At 40.1% G+C, this 16,036-nt stretch overlaps 1 protein-coding gene across 4 annotated transcripts; it reads right to left on the bottom strand.

Moving 5' to 3' along the window:
- Positions 1–2,073: 2,073 nt before the first annotated feature.
- LOC143854703 (uncharacterized) lies at positions 2,074–12,443 on the bottom strand. 4 transcript variants are annotated; one of them, XM_077364800.1, is made up of 7 exons: positions 12,163–12,443; positions 8,599–8,836; positions 8,242–8,432; positions 6,418–6,657; positions 2,916–3,168; positions 2,731–2,831; positions 2,074–2,339 (listed from the first exon to the last, which is right to left on the bottom strand). In XM_077364800.1, the coding sequence occupies exons 1-7, from the start codon at positions 12,382–12,384 to the stop codon at positions 2,217–2,219; spliced, it is 1,368 nt and encodes a 455-aa protein (XP_077220915.1). In that variant the 5' UTR covers positions 12,385–12,443; the 3' UTR covers positions 2,074–2,216. The 4 variants fall into 4 exon arrangements, with proteins under 4 accessions (XP_077220915.1, XP_077220912.1, XP_077220913.1 ...); XM_077364797.1 differs by lacking the exons at positions 2,074–2,339; positions 2,731–2,831 and having other exon boundaries at positions 2,931–3,149; positions 6,422–6,657; XM_077364798.1 differs by lacking the exons at positions 2,074–2,339; positions 2,731–2,831 and having other exon boundaries at positions 2,931–3,146; positions 6,422–6,657.
- Between the last annotated feature and the right edge of the window lie 3,593 nt (positions 12,444–16,036).

Raw genomic sequence — 16,036 nt, 5'->3', positions numbered from 1 at the left:
ACTTCGACACCCAAGCTAGATTTCGGCTCAATCGTACAAATAAACGGCATGATTAATGAAATGGATGGATAGGTTACCAGAATCGAACATGGGCTTTTTCTGTTGTTTGGGTGGTCAAACTAGACATAGGGTTCGAGGGGGGGAGGGAACGGGGTCCAACACCTTTTTCCTCACTCTCCCCTAGTAAAGACAGCCTTAATAGGCAATTAAGGCTTGCCTTTACTGGTGCCTCTTTGTTGTCTTTAATGGCGTCTTTTTGTCTGGTTGGGTCCTTTTCTTTTTTCATGATCTTGCCTCCCCCTCTTGGGAAGCCTTGTAACGTATTTATCCTTTTTCTTTGCATGCAATTCCCCTTTATTATATGCCACATGGACTATCTTAATCATTTTGGAGAAAATGCCTTCTTTTCTTAAATTGGGCTGCACTCTGATCATTGTAGGAAATTAACGGCGTGCATGGGTGGCTAATCTTGTGTGTAACCTTTCTCATAATCGTGATGATGAGTGATTATGGCTGAGATTTTGATGATAAGGAAATGACACGTGGCAAGATCCTACGGTCATTCCGTATTTAACACCCATCATAACCTGAACCTAGCTGACTCAACCCAACCTGATTTGAAAAAAAAAACGGTTAAGCGGGTTGGGTTAGGGTTGAGAGATTTAGAGTTGGGTTAGGGTTGAGCATCCTCAACCCGAGGCTCGGGTCAAGTCGTGCTAGGGTTGAGGGAATGCTATCTCGGGCAACTTGACCCAACCCGAACTGCCCCGATACTTCTCTCACCCTTGGTAAACAAATATTACATGATATTTTTTTAGAGTAGGTCTTTAGATTCGCATAATATTGATTGAAAAAGCCATGGGAGTTGTTGGAAAGTTGCTATATATATGCCCCGGTACCTCTCGGGCGCCAATCTGTTGATGTTCAGATCCGACCTAGTGCTCGGATGGGTCCCTCGGTCTAGTTGCAGTGGATGGGTGGTCGGCGGTGTCCTGCGCTCAGAGAACATAGTCAGGAATGCCCAGAGTCGGAGGTCGGGGAAACCCTTCGACACTCAAGTCAGACGAGGCAGCACATTGGAGATGAACTAGAAAAAGGAGTGCTCGGGATCTAAGAGAAGGATGGTCGGCCTCATGTATCTGCATTGTGTTATTACCTCTAAACCAGAGTGGGGTTTTCCTTTTACAAGTGGAGGTCTCGGGACTTGCGGATCGGTAATGGAAACTGGCATGGGTGTAAGTATGGGTCTCATACTGTCATCCTAGAATTATGGGTCAGTGATGTGGTGGCTGATGTGATGTTGGACAGTGTTCTGTATACCGGGAATTGCGAGCCGTATCTCTATACGTCGGTATTTTAAGGTGCCAGCTAGCTGAGGACTTGGATTTCTGCCAAGGACCCAGATTGGCAATGCAATTGGGTGGCATCTGACTGGAAGTTTTTCTGGGCCCCGCACTACATGTCAGCATGAGATTGGTACCCCATTTTGACGCAACAAATATCACTGATTTTAAGTACTAATATCCCGTTTGGTGGGATAAAATAACCCTTTTCTCAACTCTTCCCTTCTCATCTACTCTCCTACTCTCCTACCTACCCGGCGTAAAATAACCCCCTACTCCCCAAGAGAGCATGCCCACTCTGAATGAGCCGTAACTAATAGGACATTTGCAAATTATTATTGGAAATGATATCAGCACTTTGATGTTTTGATATCCACGCTCTTCTTGCTTGTCTTTTAGTGTTTAGTGGGCTTGTGAGAGCGTTTTTGGGAACTGTAATAACTGTTGACAGCCTTTTAAATACTAAAAGACAAGCTAGGAGAGGGTGATATCAAAACATTTGAGGGTTGATATCATTTCCCACTGTTATTTATCTCTTTATAACTTTAGAAAGGCTATGGCCTCTCTAGGTGGGGCTCAAAAATTTTGTTCATAGATATATAAGCTTTTCCCCAATTTGTACATTGCCCATTCTCATTGGAAGGTCAAGATCGCAGGATTAGATCAATTTCTGGAGCACGGGCAATCCAAGGTGGAGCTAAACGAGGAAGGGCCAATCACACAATAGGGCTGAAGCATACAATACGAAGAGCAATGCATCATATTACGGTGCACTATACCCTTATTGGGCAATTCCTACACTCGAATAAATACTATGTTCTGTCAATGGATGAAAGTACTTATGTACGAATGGTGCAATTAACCTAATACAATTTACATTGAACCCCCAGGATTTTTTGTGATGGGTAAATTCCCATCGTAGGTGCATTTTAGCACGTCCGGTTTCCTCACCAGGCGCGGCCCCACCGGCAATTTCCTAGGTTTAGGACGAATATCCTGCATGTACACAAATATTCATTACATAAATAAAACATGAAAAAATGTTGTTAAAATAATTTTCCTAGATTGGAGACTTAGGATCATCGCATGGAGAAGATTTTCTTGGCACAACCGATCTACATCAGGGCACAACAAGTGAACGGTTTAGTCACCCAAAAAAACTTTGGGGTTGCACGTCCATCCAAAAATCGGAGGGTTAGGATCATCCTATGGACAAGGGCACACCCTATCTACATCTACATCAGGGCCCAACAAATAAATGGTCTAGATCACCCAAAAATTTGGGCCCCACTTTTTTTTGGGCTGCACGAGCATGCACGGCCGTCCACTATATAAATTCTCAGTATAAAAAGAGGGAGTGAGAATATCAACTGTTAAAAGTAACTACCTGATAAAAAATGGGAGTTGGAATAGCAAGAGTTGCACAAGCATTTGGAGAATCAACAATGCCAGAAGATACATCTGTGTCACCAAAACCATCATATATCATCTTCAATATAAAGACCAAAAATGTAAACAAAACCATAATCATTTCTAGAGTTTCTTGTTTTTGAGATTGATTAAGGAAGAAATGGAAGACCTGCTCTTTGGAGTATCCGAATTTGGAGAGGTAATCAGTGGCATTGAGGACTGCGCGTTTGTACGCGACACTCGCGTCCAGATAGTGCTGCTTACCGCTCTCGTCGACACTGATGCCTTCGAAAACCAACCATTCGGAGAATCTAGGCTCGACAGGGCCGATCTCGAAGATCGGATTCACGTGCAGAGGTGTTGGACCCATTGGGGTCAGGTATTCCTTCATTCCTCCTCGCATGAGATTTTTTAACTGGAGGATTAGTTTTTAATCTATGTCCATATAAATAATTTGAAATTTTAGCGAAAACCCAAATATGTGTATGCATTCTTCTTCATAATTGCCAAAGCATTCAACACATGAGGTGAAGAGAAGCGGTTGTCGTTGTTAGAGATTTTTCAAAATGACATTGGAAAATCAAGTGAATTTTCACAAGTTTTATTTAAAATATAAAAACAATTTTAAGACAGGGCCGGTCGACCGCAGATTGGTTACTGGAAACTTGAACAATTTCCAGAAAGGTATGGGCGGGCGACCGACCGCTGGAAGCCCGGTCGACCGCGGTTCTTTGGATCGTAAAAATTAAAATAGACAGAAGCATGCCGGCGGGCGACCGCGGTAGCCCGGTTGGCCACTGATGTTCGAAAAACTATCTGTTGGGAAGAAGGGAACATGGCTTTGAACATGGCTTTTCACTTCCGTTTTCCAACTTTTTTTTATGTCTTTTGGTTCCTAACAGTCATGGATGTTTTTCAAACACCTTGTGGATGATCCAAACCACTTAAATCACAAAGGGTGTTGATCAAATGGTCATTATTCAAACCAATCCAAGAGATGTCTTGAAGGGATGTTTCCCTTAATGAATAGACATCTAATGCTCTATAAAAAGAGCAAAAATCTGTCTTTTCTATATACTGAAAAATCAGTTATTACTGTACTTTCTTTCCCTCTCTAGCAATCTCTTACTCCATTGTTTTTCAAGTTAATTTGTTCATAAAAACAGTACACAGAAGATTGTTTTCTGCAGAAACAGTTTTCGTGTTTTTCTCTAAGGCTTGAAGTTCTTGAAAGGTGTTTTGGGTTTGGTTCCACTTGTGCAAAGTGTCATTAAACATTTGTAGGACATTCCTACAAGGCTTCGTTGTATCTTGGAGGCAATTCGCGGATCCCCTTTGCACACAACTGGTGGGGCTGAAATTTGTCTTAAGGAAAGTGATTACGCGCCTTGAAGCAACTCTACAAATTTCTATCTTTTAGAAAATCCCATCAACAGTCGTTTGGGATCCATTCATTTGTTTTCTGTGGAAAGGAAATGAAAAGAAATTGACGTGGCAAAATGGAAAACAAAGGAAAAGAGTAAAACCTGTGAAATGGGCGTTCAATTGTCAGGAAACCCTACAGAAACTAAACAAAAAATATAACTTTGTCAGGAAACTACTAGAAATTCCCAAGTTAGTCTCATTGGTATATAGCATATGACTTGTGACATGGAGGACAATAGTATTTTAATGAAGTGGAGTTTGGATATTGGGTTTTTTTTTTAAATGGAAGAGGATTTTGGATATTAGGGGAGGAAGAGAATTTTTGTGAAAATTCCAGGTGTTTATGTTGGGTAAACTCTTTTCCTTTTCTGATGGTGTTGTAGCAGCTTAGCATGTCTAAGGGGAAAGGGTAGAAAGTACTCTATGGGATATTTTTGACTGGTGTTATATGATTTTGATCATAACTTTGGGCTTCTGCATGACTGTTTTGATCATTATTCTTGTTGAGCCATGTAGTTGTTGGTTTTAATGGAGAATGCTTGAGACTGTTACGAGTTAAATAAGTAAGACACATCAACAAACAGAAACTTTTAGGTAAATTCAAGCTGGATACATTTTTGTGTGCATTGTACCAATGTTGTTTACCATTAATGACTAATTCGAACACCAGGAGCGGTCTCTGAACCCTTATTTGAAGAGGCTACTCTCAGAAACATGAAACAAAACCAAACTGAAAAAGTTCAGAGCCTGGCTGAGAATTAACATTTGCAGTTGAGTAGAGGTTTTGACATCCAAACCACATTCATGATCCCTAGAATTGTGCAAGGCAAGTTGAAAGGGTTAACTAGTCAACTATTGTGATGGTCTAATTGAAAGGATCTTTATCTTAATAATAAAAGCACTTCAATTGTGTTAGTTGATTAGGTCGTTCTACTCAAGGTTACCTGGAACGCGGTTCGTTCCGGTACGCGGTACGGGAACGGGTACGGGGTACGATGGTAGTCCAGTATGCGGTACGATGAGGGTATATATATATATATATATATATATATATATATATATATATATATAATTTCATATATTTTTACAAGAATGTCATTACACACTACACACATTTAATACAAAAATATAAAAACCTCGTGTATGTCATACATATCTTTTCAAAAAGAAAGTTTCGGTTGGAATATATGAATATCCTTCCATAGTCCATACTACATCCATTTAATAAAAAAATAAAAAAACCTCATGTATGCCCTACATTTTTTTTTTTCAAAATAAAGCTCTAGTTCCAATTCAACCCGAAATATATAAAATTTGTAGCTCTCTCCATCTCTCTTCTAGTCTATATGCATCTCTCTCTCTCTCTCTCTCTCTCTCTCTCTCTCTCTCTCTCTCTCTCTCTCTCTCTAGTCTATATGCATCTCTCTCTCTCTCTCTCTCTCTCTCTCTCTCTCTCTCTCTCTCTCTCTCTCTCGCGCGCGGGTCGCCGCGGTTCATCATTTTTGGCGATCCGGGTCGTTAGTGAACCACGTTTCGGATCGTGCGACCCCGGATCATGGATCGGAGGGCGGATGGTGAATCCGGTAACTATGGTTCTACTCAGTCTTGTGTGTGTAAAATTTAGATCTTGTAAGCTAATATGTGGGCTTGGTCTCAAACCCACTTGATCAGATTTGGGTGATTATTGAGTTGACTTGGTTTGGTTGCAAATACAGGGTAGCACTGAGTCCAAGGATTTTGCCAGTACTTTTTAGTAAGGTCGAAGGAATGTTACTTTCTTGCAAGTTATGATGAGGCCTTATGAGTACGAGCAGTACAATGTCAAAGAAATATGTACTTTTTACTTTTTACAGAGACACAAATTCATGTAATGGTGCGTCTTCCTGACAGTGATAGGGTTCTAATGACATGATGGATGTGCTTTGAGTTAAACATAGATACTTGTACACATAAAATTTGGGTTTACCTATGATTAGAATGGATAATGATTGATGAATGTGCTAAACTTATCAAAGTTCTTTTGCTACGAATAAACCTTGAGAATAGCTAAGATAAAGCGACTAATGGAATGGAGTATGGACTAAGTAGATATAATGCACTTAGATGCTTCCTTCTTCATTTAGGGCTATTGCAGCATTATGTCATAAACATTTAAGAGTTCTTTACTAGACAAATTTACTGTCGCACTGGACTCCATTGGGACAAAGTAAAGAACATTATCAAGATATATGTAGGATACATACTTGAGCTCTAGGAATCCACTCATCTCAATAGCACCACAGAAGGAGACTTCACCATCGCCCTGAGAAAAGTGCATGTCGCCCGTACTAAAATTTGCTCCATCTACAAATACTGGAAGGTATATTTTTGAGCCTCTGCTGAGATTCTTGATGTCACAGTTCCCTCCATTTTCTCTTCCTGGGATCGTCCTTGCAGCTTCATTTGCGATCTTTTCCCATTCAGAGGTGCCCTCTGGAATCTACAGTTTAGGATTAAGGATTTGGTCAACCAATCTAGGTTCATTTTGTGCAAAGAGAACATGATGCCAGCTAGATGCATATTGCATAGTTGTATTAGATATAGAGGAAGTATCCAATTAGTACATTGACAAGTGGATCTGTTGTGAACAGGAAGTCAATAATAGCTTTAGTTAAGAGGTTAAAACATTTTATGTAAGAAAATTAAGTACAATGATACACAATAGAAATGATTCCACAGTGTAGTGTCATAGTTTTTTTACGCAATTACAAACCGTGTCCAATGTTCTAGATATCTAGCATGGGGAACCTTGGGCTAGCTGGAGTTTATTTATTTATTTATTTATTGGCCCAAGTTGTTGCTGGGGTCCCAAGAGATGAAAATGGGACCACGTCGTGGGCTTTCTCGGGTCCTATTGGCATCATGTGCTCTAACAAGGCGGAGGCTAGATCAGTGCTGCAGGGATTAAGGTTGCTAGAACGTAGCCTCATGGATCAGGTAATAATAGTTGAGGAGGACTTTCTTAATATCATCAGGTGGCTTAGGGGGAACCACTCCATTCCTTGGAGATTTACTTGTTGGTTTGATGAGACGGAGTGAAGAACTCAGTTATTTCATTCCATCATGCCAAAAGAGCAGCAAATTGGGAAGCTAATATAATGGCTAGGGAAGGGGCTCACAAGGATAGGCTAGGAACCTTTTTATTATCTTCCTCCTTGAGTTGTGCATGTGCTTTCATATTACTCTGTATCGTCTCTATCATGTACAGACCACCTCCGTCACAGGCCCTCTCGTTTCTTATTAATAGATACAATCCTTTACCATTAAAAAAAATGCATGTATCCATATCCCTATATGGGTATCATAGGGAAGCAGTACTGAACTTTGTAAAAATTATAAACCAACTTTTGTACCAGCATGTTACAACTTCCATATTTTTTCCTCCGTGTTAGCATCCCATTGAAATATCTTCTCCTAATATGCGTACCCATACATTCATTAACATTTAGGCAACTCATAACCTCAGATTTCAGTTTGAGCAAATCTCTGAGTGTTTTATGAATATTTGTATTGAAGACAAAGGTTTGGTCATTGCTTTTTTATCTTTAATAGCAATGAAACTTTGGCATAACTTGCACAATGAAATTAATGCCCCAATTGTGGTTATCAGTTGTCTAAATACAATTTTGATGAGCCCCTAATTTTAATCTTGTCATGCATGAGGACAAGGGGACCTTGGATAAGAATCATGCCATTAACTGGTAAAGTACGTCTTTAACCACAGTGCCGCAAGTGGAGCTGCAATTTTATCTGTAGAATGTCGATATATCTTGGTTATGTAAAGTGTTATAAAGCAGATAGTTTTGAAAATGGAAATATTGTCTGAGCTAGACTGGAAATGCTAAGAACATGCGCTTTTTATTAAATGGTACGGCATAAGAACATGCTACATTAGTAAATATGTAAAAATTTCTTTGCAAATGAAAGAGAAAGCATTTGCATTTGATATAATAAATCTATGCATGAAGAATTGGTAATTATGTTGGTATGACAGCAAGAACATGCCTGGTATTCAGTGTCATACCATTCCAAGAAAGCAACCTTTGGTTGTCGGTAAGTTTGCCAGTGGCCGTGAGTGCAGAACTTCACATAACTTTAAAGATCCGAGGCCATTTTCTACTAGTTCTTTTTCTCTTTCATTCCATATATTTAAAAGTTCCATTGATGGCGCAGTTCCTATTACTCCGGGGTGAGTTAAACCTGGAAATCGGACACCTGCTGAGCAAATATGATTAGTACATGATATGAACCATACTGTATGTAGATGACATCTGTTCTATCTGTTTGGTTAAATTGTGGAACCAGTTGGGAGTTGACCTGTTAAAGTTGGAAGCTTTTCCACTATAGTTATCTAGAAACAGAATAAATATGATAAACTGACCTGGTATATGAGGGGAGTAAGCATATATTCCTTCAAAATACCAAATAGCCTTCGTTGCACAGGGGAAGTGGTCAGTCAGAAATCCTCCACCATGTTCTCTGTCAAATGTTGCTGTATAACCCCATTCATCTCCAGTAAGTGGGCCCAAGTTGCAGATTTCAACTGCAAGAAGATCTCCAGGCTTGGCTGGAACCCCATCTATATCTACAACTCTACAAGGCCCACTGAGATAATGCACCTGAAAATAGTTGAACAAGCTATGGTCTCTTAGATTTCATTGCAGAAAAAAATAATTTGAACAGAGGGAAAGCTTCTCATCTAAACTGTATATTCTCTATTAAATAGACAGATTCGGCTTATGGTAATTAACTATAAGGTGGAGTATAGAATTTCTTGTATGCATTATACGTTCTTCATAATGAATTTTCATTAGATCATGAGTGATGAAATTCAAACCCTGGAAAATGTGAACAGATTCTGTAAAGATGCATGAATAGGGACACTGATTCAATTGCTGGGTCTTCTAAAAGTAAGTGAACTCTTGTTAAAAGGAGGCAGATATGGTGATGAGTCTTAGCTGTTCAAGTAGCCAAACAAGGTGGTGAACTCTGTAAGTAATCTTTTGTAAATGAAAACGGCGGCATGATTGTTGAGCAACATTTGTATAATTGATTCTCATGACAAAGCTGTATAATGTAAAAGGAAATTGATATTTGCACCACTCCAATTTAGAAGTTCATATGTTACCATTCCCAACAAGCTCTGTCCATGAGAATAATAGAGTTTTCTATGGCAATAAGAAAGTTCAAACATAAGGATGTGAATAGTAAAATTTTGTTGAACGTTGGAAGACTTGTTCTGCATATGTTGTAATGTATAAGACAGACAAAAAGAGAGTGCATTTGCACCAAATACAATATCAGAAATTCATAGAAGTGTTGTTCTCACCAAATTTCATGTAAAAGCCCTCTTAACATTTACTAGTGTTTGTTCTTTGAGTAACCTCATCTTAGTATTGACTCTTTTCAAACATTGAGAGATGTTAATGAAAACTTCAACTGTTATCCTGGCAAAACAGGAATGAAAATGAAATGCATCCATATTCTATAGAATATGTGCAGCTCAGTACTGTATTTCTTGTCTCATTACTGCCTTATCACTCAATACTTTATAATCCTTCATTTTTATAATAATGTGCTTACAGAATTTACCAGATGTGGAATGTAATTTTCAGCCCTCAAAGATTTGGCATCATGAAAATGAGAAAAACAATCTTCTGTTAAGCTATTAAATGATCACTGAAATTGAAAATTCAATGTATAATTACTACTGAAATTCAAAAAATTTAAATGCATAGTTATGACAGGTAAACTATTTTTAATCTGTTCTATTTGCCAGGTAAACTTTACAAGACCCCTAAAAAATTTCCATCCCATGTTTATAATATTTGCAATGCACTTAACTTACCTAGACACTATAATTACACCACCCACACACTAATATGACCACCAATACATTAATTAGTAGGAAGAGCTCAAATGTTAATTCACTAAGTATCAGATGGTTCTGGTATACAAAAGACAGTCTGAAGGAGGAAAACAACCCAACTTCTCCAAATGGTATGCTCTAGTAGCCCTTTCAGGTTCATTAGTTCAGTTTAGACAGGATCTGTTTCAGTCTCATATGGCCACTTCCAGATGTCCCAACATTCTACTATGGGACATCATCTCTCTCTCTCTGTGTGTGTGTGTGTGGGTGTGTGTGTGTGTGGGTCGGTGGGGTTCCCCTACATGATTACATCCACTGCCTCCCTGCCTTAAAACAGGCGCACAGTGGGTATGATAGTAGTAACTTCTCCTTTCTAGCCCATGCAATGAGGTCCGTTTTGATTTCCATTAATATTCTGCCATAGTTCCTTTTGGACATCATCTGCTATAGATTAGCTATGTCTATTTTTGCAGGTTGTAGTAATGACTGATATGATTCGTGTTGACTTATAGACTTTCGAAGTTGAACCTAAATCCTTAAAAGATAGAAACCTGATACTATTCATGGCCCCTATGTTACATGGATTCTTCCAAACAGGCAATGTACTCGTGTTGGACACGTTTCAGATTCTAATACTTCAGAATTCTCATCAACACTTCTAGATCTCCTTCATCTATTTTTTCTAAATACTATTGTAACAAATTTACAATTATCATGTTTTGTGTTTTATCTATTTTAATAGTAATTTTTTTCATGAAAATAAAATATTGTATTTACTTAATTACTAAAATTCCCAATATATTACATGTTATCATGTAAAAGAAATAAAATTAGAATTGATTAAAATATATTGGTGAATCTACCAATACTTTTTTTTCCGAAGTTAGCCAAATCTGACACCCAATACCTGTGTTGGATTCGGACACTTGTACCTGCCCAATACCTGTGTCGGACTCTGACAGTTGTACCATATTCATGGGACATAGATGTGTAGGGAATTTGACCGGGTAGAACTCACGTCTAAAAGCTAGCTGTTAGAGGGAGGGTGCCTATGCCCTTATAACCCATCCCCATCCATTTCACTCATCCGATGTGGGACTACTTGCATTTGCGTGGAACCCCAACAATCTCACCCTCCAAGAAAAATGGAAACCACAAGATACTATGCTGGGGATTCCGAGATCTTCCCCGAGGGACATTTCCCCGCCCTCGGAAGCAAACCCAAGGACTTTGGGTTCACAGAAAGATTTCAATCCAAACCAAACCGACTATGTATAGAGCCGCTAGCATTCCAAAAAGTTTTTCAACACGTGTCAGGCATCCATCCGTCTCTAGGTATTTCCGACAGCCAAGATAGAAAGGAACCCAAGGTTCTATGACTTCTGTCGGTTCAAATACCAGACGAACCAAAAGAACCTCATGAAACACGCCAGTAATGAAAATGGAGACTGAATGATGTTTCTGTTGATGTCAGAAGGGTTTAACAAAATATTGAGTGTTTTGGGCCTTTCATAACTTTAAATGACTAATTCGGGAATATCCGACAGATAAGGGCTTTATAAACAAATAGTTTTTATATGGTGTCCGATCGGGCATGCGCGTGCAAGTTGCACCACCCTTGATATTTGATCCAACAACAAACCCCTGTTTCATCTTTTTAAGGGGCTGCTGTTAGATAAAATATCAAGGGAGGCACTCTTTTATAAGGGCATGCCCTACCGGGCACCATATAATTTCTCATAAAAATCCCTGTTTGAAACATTATAAAAAAACAATGGAAAATAGTAGGAAAACAATAGAAATTATTTTATCCCAAAATATGTAAAAACCAAAAAACTCAAGAATACCCACATAATTCTTCATATTATCTTTTATTATTTTTCAAAATTAGTTTCAAGTACAAACAGTTGAATACTACATATAGCACGTCAAGTTTAATGTTTATCAGTGGTCCTAATTTTCTAATTGGTGGATGTGGATGTAATAGAAGTGCATCATAAACTTGTATTCAAAAAGATGAATTTAAATGTGTGCTATATATGAAAAGGAAGTAAGAAAGATAAGGGGTGGCGTTACAATGGAAAGATCAGAGAATTTGATGTCTTCGGCGGAGTCATTTAGTCCGACGCCGCCCCCACTGCAATCCATCATCTCAATTCTAAAAACTTCTCCTGCTTTAACCTCTGCAACCGGCGGTATGTTGGGGTGCCATCGGTTGTGGAGGGGAACTTTCTGCTCGCGTGCGGATTTCTTCAAGTCGATGGGGATCACTAATCTTGGACTCAGAGGAGGAGCCATGTTTAGTCTCACTCACCCAACTTACTTGTATACATAGAGGAAATGGAGGAGTGAATTGTCTTCATTCCCTTTTTATATTTCCTTTTGGGTCCGTTTGGTTGCCACTGAAATAGTCAAATAGTGTTTTCTTGGGAAAGGAAAGTGAAATGACATTATATTCGCTTTTTCCAGAGAAATTATATGATGAAAGGGCCTACAAACAAACGCGTACTTATCATCCCATCCTTGATATTTGATCCAGCAATACCTCACTTTTGAGAAGCTGTTGTTGGATCAATTATCGAGGGTGGTACTTCTTCCATCATACCATCATTTTACTTCTTTCTATTTCTAAGTAAGGATCCGTTTGGATGTACATTATAGAAGTAGAAAGAAATTCTCATTTCTTTACTTTACTTTACATTTGGAAATTTTACAGAGGACAAGGACTGTCATGTGAATAATGTGAAATGCCATTATTGCAACTGTGAAAATCAGTCCTTAAGGTTCCCTCATATTATTATTATCATGAGGACTGTTTATCTGTGGTCCCAAACTTACTGCTGAGTCTTACCTAGTAGGGTCTTACAAATAGACTGTAGAAAATGCTTAATTGACGTGTCTGTTGGCTCCTTCCTAAAAGAAATTTATTGGGCCCTACCCTTGATCAGATCCATGCTTAATGGGTTGATCTTAGGTCCTTTATCTATCAAGCATCATATAGGATTAGGGTTCTGCCAAGAACAACTAAGTGCATTCTCGGAGCTGCCAAATCAACTGGAACCAAATTCTCCAAAACGGCTCCAAAAAATTGGAAAATTTTACTTCTCAAAAGTCTGGAATTGGATCTGCCATCGTCATTCCTAATTGGAGCAGGAAAAAGGGAAGAATCCGATTTTTGAAATTTTAAAGAACATAACCTACTTTGTGGAACGCCCATTCGGCCACACTAGACCTGGCAAATGGGTGGGCCGGGCCGAGTTTCACCCGACCTGTACGGGGCCGGGTAGAAAATGACCCGGAATTTTACGGGCCACTAGGCAGGGTTGACCTGCAGGTCACCCGTTTTTTTTTTTTTTTTAAAGAATTTTGTTTAAAAAAAAAAAAAAAACTCTTTGGTTTTTTTCTCCCTCTTTAATAGCTTTGACTATGTTTTTCTAGATACCCACACATGGGTAATTGCTACCATTATTGCCTCGGGATAAGCAATCAGCAGCAATGACAGGAAAAAGGTAATTTCTTTTCTTTATTGGCATGAAATGACAGGAAGAAAAAGCAGCACCAAGCAGCACCTTGGTTGCAGTTCTTTGCTGACGAAAATGCCCTCACAGATTTCACATATTTTTCACATCCTCTCCCCCAAAAAGTATTCTGCTTTTTAACGGACATCTTCTGCGCAAGAAGTATTCCCTTTTTAACGGGCATCCGAGGGCACCAGGGGGTCCACCCGGCTTGGACCAGTTTGGACGGGTCGGGTAGACCTGCGGGTCAAATTAAAACAGATCACTCCTTTGGGACCCGGACCCGGAAATTACCGGTGGAACGGGTCGACCTGCGGGTCCAGGTCACTTCTTGCCACATGGAGACATTAGGACATGTTTGGAAACCATGCAAAAAGATTCATGGAATATTTATTTACCTAGATAAAAGAGGGGAGAGCATGGGATGAGGTTGGAAAACACGGAACAAAAATCCTATTTTAAATAGGAATTTTAATTTTCTCTGTTTACCAAGCCCATCACATGCTATCCTCACTCGGGCCCTCTCAAATCTATTTTTTCACCTGTCCTCTCTAGCAGTGCAACTTGGGTCAGGCACAACCTGAACCCGTGGTTCAATCCGATATCAGCTAGGGTTGGGTTAGCATTTCTTCAGGTTGGGTTGGAAATGCCAACCTGATTTAATTTCAAACTGAGTTAGAGTTGTGCCCTTGGGCAACCCGATGTGAACCCAACGTCCGTGCTCTAATTTTATCACAACTTTAAAAATCTTAGGGTTATGTTTTTTTCATTTTTTATTTTATTTTGCCCTATGCTAATCTGATGGTGCCGGAATCTGGGTCTGTGATCGCACGATGTGTAGAGGGCCTCCGTCAAGTATCTGCAATCACATATAAACGGGGTTAGGGTGGTCCGGGGTGGGTCCCGGACGACCACTTCGACACCCAAGCTAGATTTCGGCTCAATCGTATAAATAAACGGCATGATTAATGAAATGGATGGATATGTTCCCATAATCGAACATGGGCTTTTTCTGTTGTTTGGGTGCTCAAACCAGACATAGGGCTCGAGGGGAGGAGGGAGCGGGCGTCCTACACCTTTTTCCTCACTCTCCCCTGGTAAAGACGGCTTTAATAGGCAATTAAGGCTTGCCTTTAATGGTGCCTCTTTGTTGTCTTTAATTGCGTCTTTTTGTCTGGTTGGGTCCTTTTCTTTTTTCCTGATCTTGCCTCCCCCTCTTGGGAAGCCTTGTAACGTATTTATCCTTTTCCTTTGCACGCAATTCCCCTTTATTATACGCCACGTGTACTCTTTTAATCATTTTGGAGAAAATGCCTTCTTTTCTTAGATTGGGCTGCACTCTTATCGTTGTAGGAAATTAGCGGCGTGCATGGCTTGGTAATCTTGCGTGTAACCTTTCTCATAATCGTGATGATGAGTGATTATGGCTGAGATTTTGGTGATAGGAAATGACAAGTGGCGGGATCCTACGGTTATGCCGTATTTAACACCCATCATAACCTGAACCTAGCCAACTCAACCCGACCTGATTTGGAAAAAAAGGTTAAGCGAGTTGGGTTATGGTTGAGAGATTTAGAGTTGGGTTAGATTTGAGCATCCTCGACCCGAGGCTTGGGTTAAGTCGTGCTAGGGTTGAGGGAATGCTATCTCGGGCAACTTGACCCAACCCGAATTGCCCCGATACTTCTCTCACCCTTGGTAAACAAATATTACATGATATTTTTTTAGAGTAGGTCTTTAGATTCGCATAATATTGATTGAAAAAGCCATGGGAGTTGTTGGAAAGTTGCTATACATGCCCCGATACTTCTCGGGCACCAATTTGTTGCTGCTCAGATCCAACCTAGTGCTTGGATGCGTCCCTCGGTCTAGTTGCAGTAGATGGGTGGTCGGCTCGTCGGGGTGTCCTGCGCTCAGAGAACATAGTCAGGAATGCCCAGAGTCGGAGGTCGGGGGAAACCCTTCGACACTCAAGTCAGACGAGGCAGCAAATTGGAGATGAACTGGAAAGGGAGTGCTCGGAATCTAAGAGAAGGGTGGCAGCCTCACGTACCTGCATTGTGTCATTACCTCTAAACAAGAGCGGGGTTTCCCTTTTACAAGTGGAGGTCTCCCGACTTGCGGGTTGGTAATGGGACGCCGGTACGGGTGTAAGTATGGGTCTCATACTGTCATCCTAGAATTATGGGTCAGTGATGTGGTGGCTGATGTGATGTTGTACAATGTCCGGGATACCTAGAATTGTGAGCCGTATCTCTATACATCGGGATTTTAAGGCGCCAGCTAGCTGAGGACTTGGACTTCCGCTAAGGACCTAGATTGGCAATGCAATTGGGCGGCTTCTGATTGGAAGTTTTTCTGGCCCCGCACTACTTGTTAGCATGCGATTGGTGCCCGGTTTTGACCCAACAAATATCACTGATTTTAAGTAC

The sequence above is a fragment of the Tasmannia lanceolata genome, unplaced genomic scaffold, assembly GCF_043159265.1.
Source record: "Tasmannia lanceolata isolate RefF3 unplaced genomic scaffold, GAP_Taslan_0.1 ptg000020l, whole genome shotgun sequence".
NCBI lineage: Eukaryota > Viridiplantae > Streptophyta > Magnoliopsida > Canellales > Winteraceae > Tasmannia > Tasmannia lanceolata.
Note: the sequence above shows the minus strand (reverse complement) of the source record. Positions and strands in the feature narration are given on the sequence as shown.